We start from the raw sequence: 19,116 nt of genomic DNA, 5'->3' as shown, positions 1-19,116 counted from the left end.
GAAAAAAACTAAAAATGATAAAGAAAATGAAAAACAAACAGAATAAAACCAATATACACAATTTATTAAAAACATTTTTAAAAATTTTAATTGCAACACCCTATAAACGAATAAAAATGAAAAACATACACTCAAAGAAAAAACATTTAAAAAATAATAAACAACCAATTTTAAAGTAGAAAGAAGTTGTCTGTGTAGGTTTAAAATTAAAAAAAAACTAAAGAAATTGTATTAGGTTGAGTTATTTATTATAAATAAATAACAACAATTTGTTTATAAACAACAAATATTATTAACAAAAACTTATAAAACATGCACTGTTTATTCATCGAATAATGAAAAATTAAAAAAAAAAAAAAAAATAAATTCTAAAACCAAAAATTTAAAAAAAAAAACTATTTAGTTATTTAGACAAAAGAAAATAATTGAACTTTAAAAAATGAATTCAAAACGAAATTCATTTTTAAAACTCTGACAAATAAACCAAGAATAATTTAAATTTAAAGAGAAGAAAAACCAAAACTAATTTGAAAACAAAAATATAAAAATAATAATAAATTTAAGTTGAATTGCGTATTAAAAGATTTATTAAATTCATTTTAAATAAAAATTCATTTATTTTTAATGAACTAGAAAACATTTAAATAAAATCATTTATTTAATTCAAAATTTGAATATAAATTCAATTATAATTTAAAATCAAAAAAAATACCTTGAGTGAAAAATAATGTTTTTTGGAATTTTTCTTATATTTATTAATAATATTGAATATATTTTTTTTAATATACACACAAATTATTATGGTCATACAGCAGTGTCTTTTCTCTCAGTGTTGTTAACCGAAATATTGTAGTTTTAGCAGTTTTGGTGCTGGCAACATTGTTATTTGAAGAGCATTATTGTTGATAACCCTTAATTTTAAGTTCTAACCCATTAATCAAAAGTATTTTATTCAAAAATCTAAAAAAATTTATTTTAAGTTTATGTACTCGTATTACAAATAGGAATTTTTATGATATTTTAAATGAAATCTAAATATGTATTTAAATTAGTAATGTAGTATTATTTTGCAATGAATTGAAAGATTTACAGTTTATATATGGTAACAGATGATATTTAAATAATACTTTTTGTAACTAGAAAATTTTCATTTGAATTTTAAAGTCCCTGAAAAATAAACCAGAATGAAGTAATTTCTTGAATGCATTTTAAAACACTAAGCAACAAATTAAAAATTGAACAGCTTTTCTATAAAAAATATGTATAATTAAAATTATTCCATTATTGTCTACAGACAATAAAAAATCACAAGCACAATCGTTAATTTCCGAACTTTAGTTAATCATTCATAGTCCCGGTCCACACTGTGAAACATTTGCTGCAAAACATTTTTAAATTCTCCTTTGAAACTGCATTCGTGTCCACACAGTGAAGTTTTTGCTTTTCAGTTTTTGACATTTCTGTACAAAACGAATATGAAATGTGGATGACATACTCAACAAAAACTTGTACATGAAGCAGAGTACCCTTTTCCATTCCTCTTTCCCCTTTCATCAACAAACTCATTGTTTAACAGCAACTGTTTCACAGTATGGATGGGGACATATGATCGTCACAACCATATTATGTTCCAGTTACCAATGACAGGACTTCTGCAAACGTATATATGGTTATACTAATCTGGAAACATGATATTGAGGATTATACAAGGGCGGGTCAATAAATCCGTGACTTTTTGAATGAAACACAGTTTTTTTTATAAAAAATCATTTTATTTTTCAACATATATTCGGCTGTGCCGAATCTTATATACCCTTCACCAAATTATACTTTAAAATAAAAATTTTAAATATTTTTAGGTAAACAAAATTTTAATTTTTTTCCAGTTGTTTTTCGAAATTGTTTTTTAATTTTTTTTTTTAAATTTTTTAAAAAAAAATTTAATTTTAATTTTTTTTTTAATATTTAGTGAAAAAAACTTCGGGTTAAAAAATATTTTTTCCGATTTTGACCCATTGTAGGTCCAACTTACTATGGTCTTATAAACGTCGTTGCAGAGGTCTTTGAAATATCAATCAGTAATCCAGATATAGGTCAAAAATCGAGGTTGTCCTGGTTTTTTCATTATATCTCAGCCATTTGTGGACCGATTTTCTCGATTTTAAATAGCAACCGAGCCGGAAGAATTTCGGAGATATTGATATATGATTCGTGTATGTAAGTTATTTGGGGGCTTCGGAAAGTTGATTTCAACACACAGACGGACAGACGGGCATGGCTATATCGACTCCGCTATCTATAACGATCCAGAATATATATACTTTGTGGGATCGCAAATGAAAAATGTAGAAATTACAAACGGAATGACAAACTATATGTTTGTAAACTCGAGATATGTCGAGTTTATCAAAATAGGTATTTGTTTGTGAGATGCTTTCATCGTTGGAGTCAAATCTCTTTCCGCAGAGGCATTTCTTCTGGTTTGAAAACAAAAAAAAAGTCACTCGGGGCCAAATCCGAAGAATAGGACGGATGAGAGATCAATTCGTAGCCTAATTCAAGCACATGTGTGAACCCTTGCATTATTATACCCTTCGCCATGAGTGGCAAGGGTATATATGTATAAGATTGTCATTCCGTTTGTAGTACATTTTTCATTTGTGACCCCACAAACTATATATATTCTAGATCGTTATAGATAGCGAAGTCGATATAACCATATCCGTCTGTCCGTCTGTATGTTGTAATCAACTTTCCGTAGCCACCAAATAACTTACATACATGATTTATACATCAATATGTTGGGAATTCTTCCGGCTCGGTTGCTATTTAAAATCGTCAAAATCGGCCCACAAGTGGCTGAGATATAAGGAAAATACAGGGACAACCTCGATTTTTGCCCTATTTTTGATATAGTATATCTGGATTACTAAGTCATTAATATAGACAACATGGATATCTAATGATAGATATTTCAAAGTCCATTGCAACGATGTATATAAGGCTATAGTAAGTTGGACCTACAATGGGTCAAAATCGGGAAAAATATTTTATAACCCATTTTTTTTCATCAAAAAATTTTTTTTTTCATAAATTCTTTTTCTCAAAAAAAAATTTTTAAAAATTAAAAAAAAAATATATGGAAAAAACTTTTTTAACCTTTAACTTATGAGGTGGTGGTAAATTTTACACCCTCTCTTCATTTTTTTAAAGTTTTATCAAAAAGGCTTGCGAAATAAAGTGCCTGCATTTTTGTTTCAAATAACATTTTGCTTTCCTTTTTTAATTTTTTTAAATTGAAATTGTTGTATCTTATTGTTAAAAAGCAAATATTAACGAAAAAATGTTTTTTAAAGTAAAATTTTTTGCAAAAATTATAAGGTGTAAAATTTACACCACATCTGTGACTATGTCAAAAATTTTCACGTCATAAGTTAAAGGTTAAAAACAATTTAAAAAAAAATTAATTTTGTTTAAATAAAAATATTTAAAAAAAAATATTTTTAAGTATAATTTGGTGAAGGGCATATTAGATTCGGCACAGCCTTGTTTTTTTTTCAAATTCTCATTAAATCAATCCTATAAATTGGCATAATATTCGCCATTGATTGTTATACCTTTTTCAATGTAGTCAATGTGGATTAACCGTATGCATTCCAAAAAATCTTCACCATGACTTTATTGGCTGATAAATCCACCTTGGCCTTCTTTGGTGCCGATTCACCCCAAGAAACCCACTATTTTGATTGCTGTTGGCTCTCTAATGTGTCGTGGTAGTTCCACGTTTCGTCCACGGTTACGAAACGCCGCTAAAACTCATCCATATTGATGTTGAACAACTTCAAAAACTCCTGCGAAGTTGTCACACGATTCGTTTGTGGTCGGTTGTGAGCAATCGCTGCATCCATCTGGCGGAAAGCTTTCTCATACCCAATTGATCATTTAAAATTGAAACCACTTAGCCATGTAAGATACATATGGCTTCCACAATCTCTTGCACTTTCAATTTCCCATCGGCCCACACCGTATCGTGAATTTTTTCATCAATGGCTTTCAAACACAAACAAAATGCCGCAGATTGTTCAAATTTTGACAGGAGTCAGCTGACAGATGCCTGTTGACAGGAGCAGTGTTGTCGTTTCAACGGAGAGGCGTATTTTTTAATGACTTTTTTGAATTCGTAAAAGTTAAGAGGTTTACGGTATAACTTTCTCTTCCAAATAAAGTTCTTTCCTAAGTCCTCTTTTACAATGCATAAATTAAAAGGCTGACAGATGAAGTTTGTATGCGAGGGGTTGAAGAGGTAGATTGTGTATTACACGAATATCTTTACTATACATTTTTTGATACTCTTTTCCACATTGTGTAATAATATACAAGGTGACATTTATCAAACAGCTGATTATTTTTTTGCTCGAGTTTGTTTACAACTTTAATCTTGTCAAAATTTTTTTTTGCTGTAGTTTGTATACATTATGTCAGCTGTTTTTGACACTATAAAAGTTATTTGTTTTTGTATTATTGTATTTGTTGCCGTAACGCATGCACCTTATAATCATTACGCCATGCTTTTCCACTTTCGAAGTTTTTATGTTGTTGCATTTGACAATGTAAATATTCATACTGCGAAAACAAACGAAAAAAAGAAACGAACAATTTGTGTCTGTCTGTCTATTAATTTCACGATTGTAAAATGTTTAGGCAAGTTCAAAAGAGAAGGAGAAAAATGCCTGCCTTTCAATTTCTGCATTGTAAAAGGGGACTAAAGTTTTATACGCCAAAATCAAAGAAGGAGTTTTTCAATTTAATGATAACATAAGCCATAAGCCCCTAAACTGATGGATCAGCTCACAGATACCCAGATAAGAAACCATTGACAGTTGTCAAAATAGTAATATCGAACCGTATGGTTTTGTTTACCATTTTTTCAATTCCACCATTAAGGCAGATCTTAGAGCGAGAGAAAAAATAAAATGTAGTAAAAAATCGAAGAGTGTGTGAGACGAAATATAGAAAGATAAATTTATATGTTTGTCCCTCTTTTAAATTTACCGTGGTTTATTATACATTTTCTTTTGTGAATTTTTCATAAATTTTTTTTGTTTGCCTCCGCCATGTTGCTAAAAACAGCTGATTCGGGTCTATGTTAGTCTATGGATCAGCTCATAAACTGATATGTAGACATAGGTTTATATCCTAATAATCCTAAAATAAAATATTAAAATATCCCAAGTCCTTTATCGTCGATTAAACCAAAACTCTCAGTTTTAAACTTGATATGTACACCCTCTAAGTAAAATGCCTTTTAAGTAATGAACGAAACAATTAAATAAAATGTCCAAAACAAAATTACTTTTGATATATTCCCACTATTTATGGATCACGATTTTATTCATGTGTAAAGTAAAGCCTCTCAATTCAATTTTCCAAGATCTTGTTGATTTCTGGCTCTATTTTACGCACGTATTTCGTTTTAGTTTCTGAATCGTTTTTATAAACGGAAACGAATCACAGCTCCGAGGGCTTTAAGTTGTAAAAGTACTGCGTATTTGGATAATCAGTACTCAGAGTTTTATTTTACATCGGGTCCGATTAAGGAGATTGAAACTATAGCAAGTTAGTCTCACGAAGGTTTTGTTCAAACAACGCTCTTCATTTCATTCAAAACTTTTGAAAAAAACTCATAGTTTGGAAAATACAACACTCACTTCGGAAATAAGTTTGTAATGTTTTTTCAAATGCAAAGTAAAACACTTCGTTATGTGAAGAAGTGATACCAACTGTCAATGTCAAAATAATTTATGATTCTATTTTAAAAAAAACACAAGCCCAATTTTATACGGAATCCAAGATGTAGCAAATAAATATTATTCAGAAAATATATGAACTGTAAGTCTTTCAATCATTTAAGATCTGTTTATAATTTTATTATTTTATTAACTATTCGATCCAATAGATTTTTAAAACTACCGATTAGGAATCATATACCGTCAGTATGTGAACAGTTACATTTATAAAATACATAATTATTGAATGTAGTCTTAATTAAAGGGAATTTGGTATTCTAAAGGCATCTGATCGGTAAGATGTCAATGTTTTCATTTCTACTACCTTGATGTAGGACGAACTTTTCATTGATAAGACGACATTTTCATTTGGAACAAATTATTACATCTGTAGCAATTGGCCTTCATACGGAACTCCAATAATTGTCTATAGATAAGACATATTTTATTTATGTATAGAATTTTGAACTGTCAAATGATGAAAAGAATTGTACAGTAGGAAATTTATCTGATGCCGGAAAAGCCCAAAACGAAGCTCAGTTGTTCACTATACCCGCTTTGACAACTGACTTTGTTTTTTCCATTAGTTTTTAATTGGCAACAGAACAAATCTCAGATCGAATTTCTTAAAATAATGTTTAACTTTTGTACTTAACAATTATAAACAGATCTTTAAAATTAATCAAAATTATTTAAATATTATCGTATTCTACTTGCGTATAAAATCAAATTAAATTAAGTTTTTCCCATTTCAAATCAAAATAAAAATTTTTTTACATTTAAATCTAATTGAATCTAATTAAGTTAAATTTCCTTCACAATCAAAATCAATTTTTTAATCTTTAAAAAACAAATCATATACTACCATAATTTATTACTTTAAATTTGTTTTTTAATTAACTAAACATTTGAAAAACATTTAAAAAAAACTGCATTTAGAGTTTGATTTTAAAATATTAAAACTCTTCTTATAAATAACAAACAAATATACATAATTATATATTCCATTTAAAAAGAAAACAAAAAAACATTACTCAATATGTCAATAATACCTACATAAGTAAAAAAATTGTTAAATATTAATGGGCATATAGCGTTATAATATTGAAATCAAATAAAAAATTGGTTGTTAAAGGCATTAAGCAGAAACCACATCAGTGTCGGAAACAGTTATCGGTGGCTATATAACGTTCCATAACCATATGTCTATACTTGATAAATTTCTGTCATGATAAACGTCAAAATCGTGGTCAAGATAACACATTTTCCTATTTTTGTCGTTAATCTATTAAAAAATGTGGCAAACTCAAGAACTATTGCTCATTTGTGTGTGTTTCAGATAATTTTCAATATTTTTTTTTCTAAATATAGCCATTTCCTTACTCATCTCCAACACATTTTAAGGCGGTCAATATCTGAGGAATATTGTTGACTTTAAGGAGCTGTAAAATCATTGCAGATAAATGCAAACTGTTCGCATTTTGATAACCGGAAAACAAAAATATATTGTTTAAAGTTCGTGCTCTTGGTGTAGTTGTATCGCCCTGTCGGAACACCACATAATTAAAAAACCCATTAACATAATTATCGTCAGAAGAACTAGTTCAACGTGATTTTGTAATGCTCACCATTGACAATAGAAGGTATTCGCAGTAATTTTAAAGGCTTTCTACTGTTGTAACATGTTGGCGAGAGTTCTTTCCTGTGAAAAAGGGTTTATAAATGTGTCAAACTGTGTTGAAACTCGTTTCTTTCTGGAACGAAGATCAATTTTGGTTAAAAGTATTAGGAAACTGTACATTAGTTAATTGTATCTACTGAAGTGTTTTATCCTACTCCTAAAAAAAATCTTACATGACATCCCTAGGGGGAAGGCGACACAGAAGCGGGACCAGTTCTATTTCTAATACTTTATATGAAGGGGGGGGAACTCTGTTAGAGGTGACAGAACTAACAGTTTTAGAGCTTTTTACAGTTCCACCGGTGACGACAGTTCTTTCCTGAGGAAAAAGGGATTGTAAATGTGTCACACTTGTAAATGTGTCACACTGGGACCAGTTCTATTTCTAATACTTTATATGAAGGGGGAAACTCTGTTAGAGGTGACAGAACTAACAGTTTTGGAGCTTTTTACAGTTCCATCGGGGACAACAATTCTTTCCTGGGGAAAAAGGAATTGTAAATGTGTCACACTGTGTTGACAATCTTTAGCCGATTGAAAATCGGATCGTTCCCGAATGATAGTTCGATACTCGATAATTCGATACATAACTGTCCATAAGATAAGCATATCTACTGAATTAGTTTAGCCTACTCCTAAAAAATACTTGCATGATGTCCCTAGGGGACACTCTGTGACAGGCCACAGAACTAACCCACTGGTCACGAAATTTGATCTTCAATTGATTATATTTGTAACTACACCATTTCCAGTTCTATTTCAGAAGTTTCTAATTGTATTTCTATTAGAATTGTGTGAAATACAAGTAGAAAATTCTGAAATACAATTAAAAAGTTCTGAAATATACATACATATTTGGAAAATTCTGAACTTGGAATATTCTGAAATATAATTAGAAATTTCTGAAATACAATTGGTGTAGATTTGTTTAAAACTCATTGATAAGTGTTCAACTGTTTTGCCACAACTGAATGCATGAACTGATATGTCCTCTTTTCACATGTCACGGGAAAAGTACATTGAAAGCAATTGACTGAAATTTCCCACAGGGATGTCAGAATACTGACTATTAAAATGGTCATACCTTATCCTTAGATTGTCATATAAGCATTCTGAGCCAAAAAAAAACTTGCTTAATTTATGGCAGTTTTGAAATTACAAACCGCTATTAATTAAATTAATGTTACGAAGCCTATTGGAACTGCTACAAGTCGGTACATTATTTCATCTACCCCCCATACAAATATTCTCTAGAAATAGGACTTTATCGTTCATAAATGCCTGATTTATCTTGATATCCACACAAATTTTTCACAAACAAGTTTTATACAAATAAAGCACACCTTTCGACCACTCCCGAAAATAAATTATTGAAATTTGAAGTGATCTGTTTTTTGGACGTCCAATTTTGGGCCACTTTTTTGAGCATTGATGGCCGCATGTTACGAATAACACGAACAATGTTGGCCTGCAAGGAGTTAATTGTTCCTGGTTTATCAGTATAAACCAGTGAATTTAAGTGAACCCACAATAAATAAGGAAGAGGTGTCAAATCGACACCTGCACCTGGCGCCATCCTGTTGAAACCACATTTCGCCCCGATTAATGTCATCCATATTTTCAAACAAAAAATAATTGATCATGGTGTGGTTACGATTTCCATTAACCGTAACGAGAGTTTGGGCTTCATTTTTGAAGAAATAAGGACCGATGATGCCACCAGCATGTAAACCGTGACTTTTTCTGGATGTAATAATGGTGTTTATAGGGTCTGTTGTGGATTGGTCTCCAGCCAAATTTTCACGAGAGCGCAGAACAGTTGAATTGATCGACAAATAATAAATTAATTGCACTGTGCTCGCAATTGACACTTTTTTTCTGTCAAGAAGGGCACCCAGTGGGTTTAAACGTATAGAAAACGAAGTTTCAAATAAATCAAGTCCTAAATGATTAAAATCTGTGCACAACTTTTAATTTTTTTCACAAAAGATAAGATACATAACTCGTAGTAATTAGCTACATCGTGCAGTGTTCTTCTATGTTAAGTACTGCAATAGTCGGCAATGCAGTGACGTTTTTACAAAACGGGAAGATTCTGTAAATTTTCTGTTTGTTGTTGATTTTGAATCCATAAATTTGACTAGTGGAAAAGATAAGATATGTATATTATATATCAACGTATAGGAAATTGTGTCTTCTATTCAAAAATGTATAAAATTTTTAAGAATTTTAAAAGACTTTTTGTAAAAATAAAATTTGCTTTATCTTTTGTTTATAAAATCAAAAGTTGTGGACAGATTTTAATGATTTAGAGCTTGTTTTGTTTGGAACTTTATTTTCTATACGCTTAAAATAAATTAATAGCGTAGCTTCATTTTCCGATTTGTCATGCCGTTTTAAAAAACAAAAATTTCGAAATTTTGGTAAAAAATAATTTTTTGTTTGCCAAAAAAATTTATATTTCTAAAACGGCGAAGATTAAAAAAGTGTCAAGTCTTTCTTAAAGGTAATTTTATTGCGGAATTTCGGTTTTATTCAATAAACAAAATGTTTTTTGAGTTGTTTTTTGTTATGCAACCTCCTCCATTTTCGAAATAACGGTATATCTCACAAATACGAGCTAATCTAAAAAAACGGTTAGCACCACTGAATTCAGCGTACCCGAATTAGTTTAACCCTCTGGGTGCCCTTCTTGACTAAAAAAAAGTGTCAAAAAGTTTTTGAGCCCTCATCAAAAACTTGATTTGTTTTTTTCAAAAGTCCACAGATATAAATGTTTTCAAATCTATTTTAATTCTATTGAATTCAAATGTTAATAGTTTTGATGAATTTCGTAACAAAAATAATGCCTGCATTTCTTATTTCAATATTTTTAGAAGGTAACTTATTAAAGCATATAAATGCATATTTTTGTTTTGAATATGCATATCGATAGCTACATGTTGGCACCTCGTAACTGACACATTTCTTTTGCAACATGTTACAATATCAGATTGCCGAAAACATTTAGCATCATTGTCGACTTAAGTTGGAAAAATTGTCATTTAGGAAGTATGTTCAAGGATTGTGTTCATTTCCAGCCTTTTTATTTCCATTTAACACTATATGCCCATTTTTGATCATATTGAGTCTTGTAACTAGTTAGGATTTAGTGCCAAAAAGAAGAAAAAACAGAAACTAAATTAAAAATTTACCTTATATAATAAATGTTATAACAAAAAAAAAAAAACAAGAAAACAAGTGGCAAATTAAGTTTAAACAAAAATGATTTAAAACATTACCAATTTTAAAAATACATAAAAAGTGGTAATACAAAAAACTTGTACCTTTTTCCTGTTAAAGAACCCAAGTGTCAAAAGAAAACAAAAATAAAAGTAGAATTATTATTAAAAACGAAAACTAATAAATTAATAATAATTTAAAAAAGCTTTTTATGATCAATTAAAGAAAAACCAAAAATGTTAAGCCTGAAATATTAATAGGATTTTAAGAACTAACAAACCTAAAATCCTGTTAATAATTTCCATTAAACCCTGCTTAATTTGTGTTAAAAAATCAAAATATTTGCTAAACAAGAAAAAATTCAAAACATTGTGTCAATAATTTTTATGTTTAAAACTTAACTTAAGTAAAAATTTGTTAAAAAAAAATGGTTTATAATATTTAAAATAACAAAACAATCCATTTTTTACTAATTAATTTAGATGTTAAAATTAAATTTAAAACGTATGTATTAAAAGCTAAAATATTTTTTTTTTTTGGTTTACAGTGCCGAGCAAAACTTGTTTTGAAAATATTTCATTAATCTAAAAAAAAGAAATAAAAAATAACACTGTTCAAACTTTATAAAACAAACTCGAAAAAACGTATAAAAAACCCAAAATAGTTATTAACAATAAAATCATTTAACAAGAAAATATTACACAATTTAAAAAAAAAAAAATAAAAATATAAAATGAGAAAAAAAAACGATCAGTCATGAAAACAATTTAATCAAATCCCCTTTATTAATCTTTAATAAAACTACAAGAACAAAAAACACAAAAGAAACACATCTTTGAAAATGAAATATAAAAATAAATAAAAATTAATCATTAAAAAAAACAACTGATGTTTTATTTACTGTGAACCACTGTTATGTAGGTACAGCAGATTTGAGAATTAAATTTGAAAATTTCAATTAAAAATTGTACAAAATTTTTATGATTTAATAAAAATATTTAACATTTGTTAACTAACTACAAAATAACACTTTTTGTCAGAACTTGGAAAGCGACCTAATGGAGGTTGTAGGCCTAGATGAGGACATAATGAAACCGTTTTCTAAGATTTTAAAACACCCTCAAAATTTTGAGTTATTTTGAAAAAACTGTTTTAGGGTAGGTCGTAGGACTGTAGTACCTCTAACTCTAACTTTAAACAGCTATGGATAGGTAAAGAATTAGGCTTTCATAAAATATATGCATTCATATCTGTATTCCAAGAAATTGTGTAAGTTTTTATAAAAAGTTTCGATTTCTTTCTTAATTTTTCAAATTCAACAATAGTTGTTTTATTGTTTTTCTATGAAAACCTATTTCTTTTTGTCTTGAATTTTAAAGACAATTTTATGTAGACAAAAATGAGACATTATTTGTTTAAATCGGTTTATACTTGCAAAAGTTATTAAACTTTTTCGAAAAAAGGTCGACAAAATTTACCTTGTAAATTAAAAATTTTACAAATTTTTGTTTTTTTATTTATATGGGCTGGGGGAGAAAATACTAAAAAAAGGATTTAATGAAAAGTTGAATAACTTTTACAATTTTGATCCGATTTGAATAATTAAAACCACGTTTTGTTAACAACTAAATTTCCTTTACACATTAGTAATAGTATAGTATAAGCTTTTATATCAAAATAAGCAATAAAAAGCGACTAAAATCAAAAGAGTTGATAAATTTTTTTTTCTTATAGATATTCTTAAAAAACAACAAAAATCATACTTATAACTTACAAATGTGTAAAAAAAAATGCACGTCATTTTAAAACGTAATCAGTTTTCTTTCCAATCCCGTTAAAAAAAATTAAAGTCGGACAATAACTGACTGAGTTACCGATCGATAAGTTGACGAACATCACTGAAAACGGTTTTTTCAGAATAACTTTTGAATTTAAGGGTGTTTCTGAAATTTTTTGACAGAATTTGTAATGTACTCAGCAAGCCCTATAACCCACGCTAGGTCGTTTTTCAAGCGTTTTTTCCATCGTTGCACCGCACAGTGGTATGGGTTCATACATTGTTTTTTGCAAAAACTAGAAGGAGTGCTCCTATGATAATAAAATTTTGTACACTCGACTAGTTTCATATAGAAAAGCTAAATATTAAAAATGGTTCATATCGGATAGTCCTTTGGGGTACCTCCCATACAATGGCCTTCCAAAATAACGTTGTATCAGTCATAAATTCTTAAATAATGCAGCAATCTTATTTAAATTTTGCAAGTTAGTTCCAGATATCATACTACAAAGTATGAAGAAAATCGGTCCATATTTGAACGTAGTCCACATATAGGTCCCTTTCTGAAAATAGTTTTATCGTTTAAAACTCACATAAAAATAATAGTATCGTGATGAAATTCGACATAAAAAATTGTTATATAAACCCAAATCTATCTGTTAAGTTTCATAAGGATAGGAGCATAATTGCTCCTATCCCCCATATAAAAAGTAAAAGGCTAAAAGTATGCTAAACCTTTTATTGTAAATATGCATTGCATATTTAAAATATAAAAATAAATTGAAACAATTTTTTTTTAAAAAAACTAGGTAACTCTATTTCGGTTTTAATGTCCAAAAATGAGTTCAATGGAACCAGAAATCTTTAACATTATTTAAAATTATGTTTTGTTTAATGCACATGCATAATAACATAAATTCATATTAAATAATTAGTAATGTTTTAAAAAAATTGAGTTACCTAGTTTTTCCATGCGACCACAGATTTTATGATCTAAATTGGACCCATACATTGCTCTGAAAAACATTCCTACACTATAATTTGTGTACTCGGGGTCCAGTCTCATTCCCTTCAGCCGTCTTACAAATGGTCTCCGATCACTGAATCTTAAATTGTATTTGGGTTTATTAATATAATAGTGGCATTTATCTTTAATTATTAACAAAACTCAATGAAATTTTCAACGTTTTTTTTTTAAATTTGTCATTCTAAATAACAAAGTGTAAAAAAAAACTTGTCAAAGAGTTAAATTGAATACCGCAATTCCTAAAAATCCCATAAGTGGTATTTTTTTAAATTTTTCCCATAGGGTCCACATTTCCTTCGAGTCTGGGAAAATACTTTGGGGATTCATAGGGAACATATCAAGTTATCTAAAGCTGCTTTCCATTTTTGATCCCAGCTTTGTGATTTTAGAACATTTGTAGGGCTCATTTTAATAACTTAAACTCGAATTCTCCTTGACTACGCTTGCGTCGAATTTCATTCTGATCCGTTTAGAAATGCCTGATTTATTTACAAAATGTTTTGATTTTGTCCCACTGTACAATGTTTGATTTCAAGATTCAGAGGAGATAGAACATTGTCGCTTCCTAAATTGAAAGTTTCTACCTATACAAACCATTAAAAAGAATGTTTAAATATTTAAGCACAATCGGTCTACATAAAGTAGATCCCATTTCTGTCCCCACTAGGTAGGGGCAATAGGCAATTGTCACATCCAAGACCGATTCTGTGAAACTTTATTTAGTTTTTGGATACTATCTCATTCCAATATTGTTCAAAATTAATCACCAAAAATTCCTATTAAATAAAGAATTGCGAGTGTAATAGTGTCAATGCGGAAATTTAAATTCATATTTAAAACCAGTGTTTAAAAAACTAGACTACAAGTAGCAGTAGCAACGAAAAAAACACAAGTAGTCTAGTTAAAAAATTAATAAAAACTCGGAGTCAATCAATTACTACTACTACTGCTACCTTCACATTTTGGTAGCAGTAGTTGTAGTAGCACCAATAAAAGAAAAATTTAAAAGTAGCAGAGTAATTTATTTTATATTGCTACCTTAAAAAAGAAAAAGTTTTGATGTAGCAGAGTCATTAGTTTTTTATTAATTCTGCTAATTTTAAAATTAGGAATAATAGAAGTAGCAGTTGAGGTAGTAGAAGAAGTAGCAGTTGAAGTAGCAGCTAAGTAGCAGTTGATGTAGCAATAAAATAAGTCAAAAATAGAATAGTCAGCCAAAAAAGTATATTATGTGTTGTTGTTGTGAATGTATATTTGTGTAAGTTGGTCGTGTTGTAAACAAAAGTTCGGCTTTTTTGATATACACACAGACAACACGATATTTCTGTTAGCAACACGAACATCTGAGACGAATAAAAACGAATAATTCTTTCAAACACTCTCAAAACAAAAACAACACACAGTGTTTAATTCTGTAAATTTTGGTGTTATGACTGAAGATTTTCTTTTTTGACTACTTTTATTGCTACCTTAACCGCTGCATCAACTGCTACTTAACTGCTACCTTATTTCTAAATAATAAAAATTAAAACTCGATATAGAGCAGTAGCAATGATTTGTATTTTTATGCTACTACTCCATTTACAATTCATGTTTTATTAATACTGCTCTATTAAGAGTTTTATATTTTGAAGGCAGCAGTAGTTTTAAAAAAACTGCTACTGCTACCGCTACATACACTTTTTTGAAGCAGTAGTTGTAGCAACAGTTAAAAATTTGTTAGTTATCGTAGCTTTTTAAACACTGTTAAAAACTCTGGTCTTTTGGTAACCAATTCAGCAACCTAAATATTGTCTTTCAAAATATAAAATTTCAGTAAGAATTTTCCATGAATACAACAATTAATTTATGATTTCTGTATTAGATTCAATTCTATAATTTAAATATAGGAGGTCCATTCTTTATTATTTTAAAATTCGTCAATAAGTATTCCGTTTTTATTTAAATGTCTGCTTTTTCTCCCAGAAGTATATCACGGTATAAATGGCAACATGTCGCTGGATAGAAGAGACTTGACCATAGGATCAGACAAATCCTCATCACTCTCACGTTCCGAGGCAGGAACCTATGATGTTATACAGGCCGAAATACAGCATGCCAAAAGACAAGAACACACAACAGGATCAGCAACAGTTAATAGCAATGGACCTAGTGCAGGCGCAGCCAGCAGTAGTGCTGATAATGATGTCGAAGCTAAAAAGAGGGTAAGTTTTTCTAAACTATTGTTAATCAAACTACATTTTGATATTTACTCCTTTTCTGCCACCAGAAATGGCCCACAGAGAAATCATACTTTTTGGCCAAAGAACTGTTGATGAGTGAACGTACCTACAAAAAAGATTTGGAAATTTTCAACAATCATTTCCGACAAGAACTGACACCCGAAGACATTGAGAACTTACAGCCTCTGTTTGAGATGTTGGAATCGATGGGTCAACATCATAATATATTCCTAAGAGATTTGGAGCATCGTATGGTATTGTGGGAGGGACGTGGTACTCATGATACTCATCGTATAGGCGATGTGATGTTGAAAAATATGGCCGCTTTGCCCATATACGATGAATATGTGCAGGCTCATGGTGAAATTTTGCAATGCCTCAACGAAATGTTTGAGACGGACAATCGTTTCCAGCAAATCTACAAAGATTTTGAACAGCAAAAGATTTGTTATTTACCCATAGGAGAACTGCTATTGAAACCTCTCAATCGCATGCTGCACTATCAATTGATATTGGAAAGTAAGTATTAGAAAGTAAAAAACTAAATTAAATGAATTTATAAATTCTAACTGTATTATTTTTATTCCCTTAGGACTTTGTGATTTCTACAGCGAAGAACATTTGGATTATGCCGACTGCCAGGCTGTCTATCATTTACTCTCCCGCTCTGCCAAACAAATACGCAACCAACTGCCCGAGTCCATGAATTTCATACAACTTTGTGAACTGCAGCGCGACATTAATGGCTTCGATAAATTGGTGCAAAGTCAGCGTAAACTGATTAGACAGGGCTGTTTGCTGAAACACTCGAAACGTGGCCTGCAGCAACGCATGTTCTTCCTTTTCTCCGATCTTTTGCTTTATGGTTCTAAGTCACCCATCGATCAGTCGTTCCGTATATTGGGTCACGTTCCCGTTCGTTCGTTGCTTACGGAAAATGGTGAACACAATTCGTTTTCCATATTTGGTGGTCAATGTGCCATAACAGTTAGTGCTTGCACCACCGCCGAAAAGACACTTTGGCTGGCCGAATTGTCGAAGGCGGCTGCGGATATTAAAAATAAACCTCATACCCAATTGACGTTGAATTTGAAAAATTGCAGTGAGTATTAGTGGTTAAATTTAAATATTTCATTAAAAAGCGTGAATTTATTTCATTATAAAATGTAATCTTATTTTTTTTTTGGCTGCCAAGAAAAGGAAGATTTAGTACCAAGTAAGAATAAATATAGTGTGAATTAAATAATTATTCAGGCATATTTAAGCAATCATATTTACCACAAATTACACAGATATGAATCTGCTGGATCCTGTAATATGGAAATAGAAAACAAGTGAAAGAAAATGTCAAAATGGTTGTGGTTTGGAAAGAGGAATAAATATATATCATAGCCTATTGAAAATTGTATTTGTTCTCTCACTCTGCAAACCACAACCATTGAAAAGTGGTTGTAGAACGTCAAAATAACCATACGGATCGATATAATTTTTTTGGCAATTGTCAAAACTGCATATCTGTAATAATCTGTGATATTTACTTTAGGCTGTAAATGAAAGCTCATGTATTAAAAAATAGCGAAGACTTTGGGTTTATATTTACCTAAAATCAACTGTCCCCTACTGCAGGTATTAAAGTCGAAATATTTTGTCCCGAAGTTTTACGATTTTGTAGTTGTTAACAAATTTGGACGAACATTTTGTTTAAAAACGAGTTTTTTTATAAATATCTATCTAACCCAAGAGTTTTTAGACGATTCTGAGAAAAATTTTCTCTAATCAAAATCAAAGGGATTTGTACCTCTACAGGTGTATTGATATTTTTCATTGTCTTTCAAAGGGACCAATTTGTTTGGTATTTTTCAAACTTTGAACGTAATTTTTTTTAGTAGCATCATTCAGCCTCTGTTTTGTAGCATGTGATTTAATACATAATGTTGAGTAATAAGGATATTTAAGAATACAATGTAGTAAATGCTGTTAAAAGTACTAATCTTAGGATTAAAGAACATCGGATCTTTTAAGCTTAATTGGGTTATAACATCCAGCATTATGTTTGGTCAGTAAATAAAGCTATTACGAATTATTATCTTTAAATAGCTTCCAATTCTTTAGTTTATCTTCAACGAAATTCTTTAACAATTTGTAATAATTCGTAATAGTTTTTAGTTACTGATTAGACACAATCCTGGATGTTTTCTTATAGCCCCAATGAGACATAAAAGATCACATTTTTTAACATTAATTCCTAAATTTCGAGTAGAGAAACTTCTAACATCAATATAATTATAATACAAACATACTTCAGATTTTAGAACAGAGGCTACTTCCAGTCCATGGTCTCTAAATTAAAAATACATTCAAGTTGAAATGTTAGCTTCCAACCTGGAATGACTTTATGATATTTCACACTGTATAATAGTATCACTTCCCCACATTTTGCAAGTACAATTGACGAAAATTAGAAACAAGATGCCATCGAAACATGCAGCTATTTTGTATATGTGGAGATGTAATATAATCTTAGAAGGAATAGTACGCAATGTTTTTCAAACTTAAATCGATCTTGGTAACTGGTCCCAATTAAGCAATTGTTGTGATCTTTAAGTAGCCACACCTAAAGAATTTATTAGATAAATGTGGCGAGTTGAAATATTTGTATTAAGCAATTTAGGCCTGATAGCTTATCAAGTTATCCGGCCTTAAAAACTTAACGAAATCTAGTTTAAATTAATGGTTTAATTCCTCCGGCTAAAGTCTTATTAAAATATATATCGAATCAGTATGTTATAGTGTAAACTTAAGATCCAGCAAATATTCGAACTTATTCTCAAAATTGTTTAGTTAATATAAAAAAAAACCTTATCAAAATTATTAAAACATTAATATCAAACACTCTATAATCAATTCAATTTTCTTCCATCAGCCTCCTCCGAAGAGGGTCTCGATCTATTGGGCCTGACGAATGGCAACAACACAACAATGACGGCACAACAGTTGCTGCTGCAGCAACAACAAAATACACAAAACAAAACGCCACCCTCGCGAAGCAATACCGCTCTACACGTCTGTTGGCATCGTGGCGCCACCGTAGGCTTGGGAGATCATCTCATCTCCGCCGAAAACCAGTTGTCTGGCTACTTACTGCGTAAATTCAAGAACAGCAGTGGCTGGCAAAAACTCTGGGTTGTCTTTACCTCATTCTGTTTGTATTTCTATAAATCGTATCAAGATGAATTCGCCTTGGCCAGTCTGCCCCTACTGGGCTACACAGTGGGACCGCCAGGCACACAAGATGCCGTACAAAAGGAATTTGTATTTAAATTATCCTTTAAAAATCATGTCTACTTCTTTAGAGCGGAAAGTATACATACTTATCATAGGTAAGTTAAAAAGCTATTCTA

General features: G+C 30.1%; 1 protein-coding gene across 3 annotated transcripts in view; it reads left to right on the top strand.

The window, feature by feature from the left end:
• Nucleotides 1-19,116, top strand: part of Cdep (Chondrocyte-derived ezrin-like domain containing protein) — a 94,248-nt gene that overhangs the window by 74,071 nt on the left and 1,061 nt on the right. For 2 of the 3 annotated variants that reach the window (XM_065508740.1, XM_065508724.1), the window contains exons 10-13: nucleotides 15,459-15,697; nucleotides 15,763-16,234; nucleotides 16,308-16,817; nucleotides 18,639-19,095. In XM_065508740.1, coding sequence (XP_065364812.1) covers nucleotides 15,459-15,697; nucleotides 15,763-16,234; nucleotides 16,308-16,817; nucleotides 18,639-19,095 — 1,678 coding nt within the window. The remainder of the gene's footprint in view (nucleotides 1-15,458; nucleotides 15,698-15,762; nucleotides 16,235-16,307; nucleotides 16,818-18,638; nucleotides 19,096-19,116) is intronic. The other variant, XM_065508732.1, reaches the window with a different exon arrangement.

Source organism: Calliphora vicina, chromosome 1 (genome assembly GCF_958450345.1).
Source record: "Calliphora vicina chromosome 1, idCalVici1.1, whole genome shotgun sequence".
Taxonomy (NCBI): domain Eukaryota; kingdom Metazoa; phylum Arthropoda; class Insecta; order Diptera; family Calliphoridae; genus Calliphora; species Calliphora vicina.
Note: the sequence above shows the minus strand (reverse complement) of the source record. Positions and strands in the feature narration are given on the sequence as shown.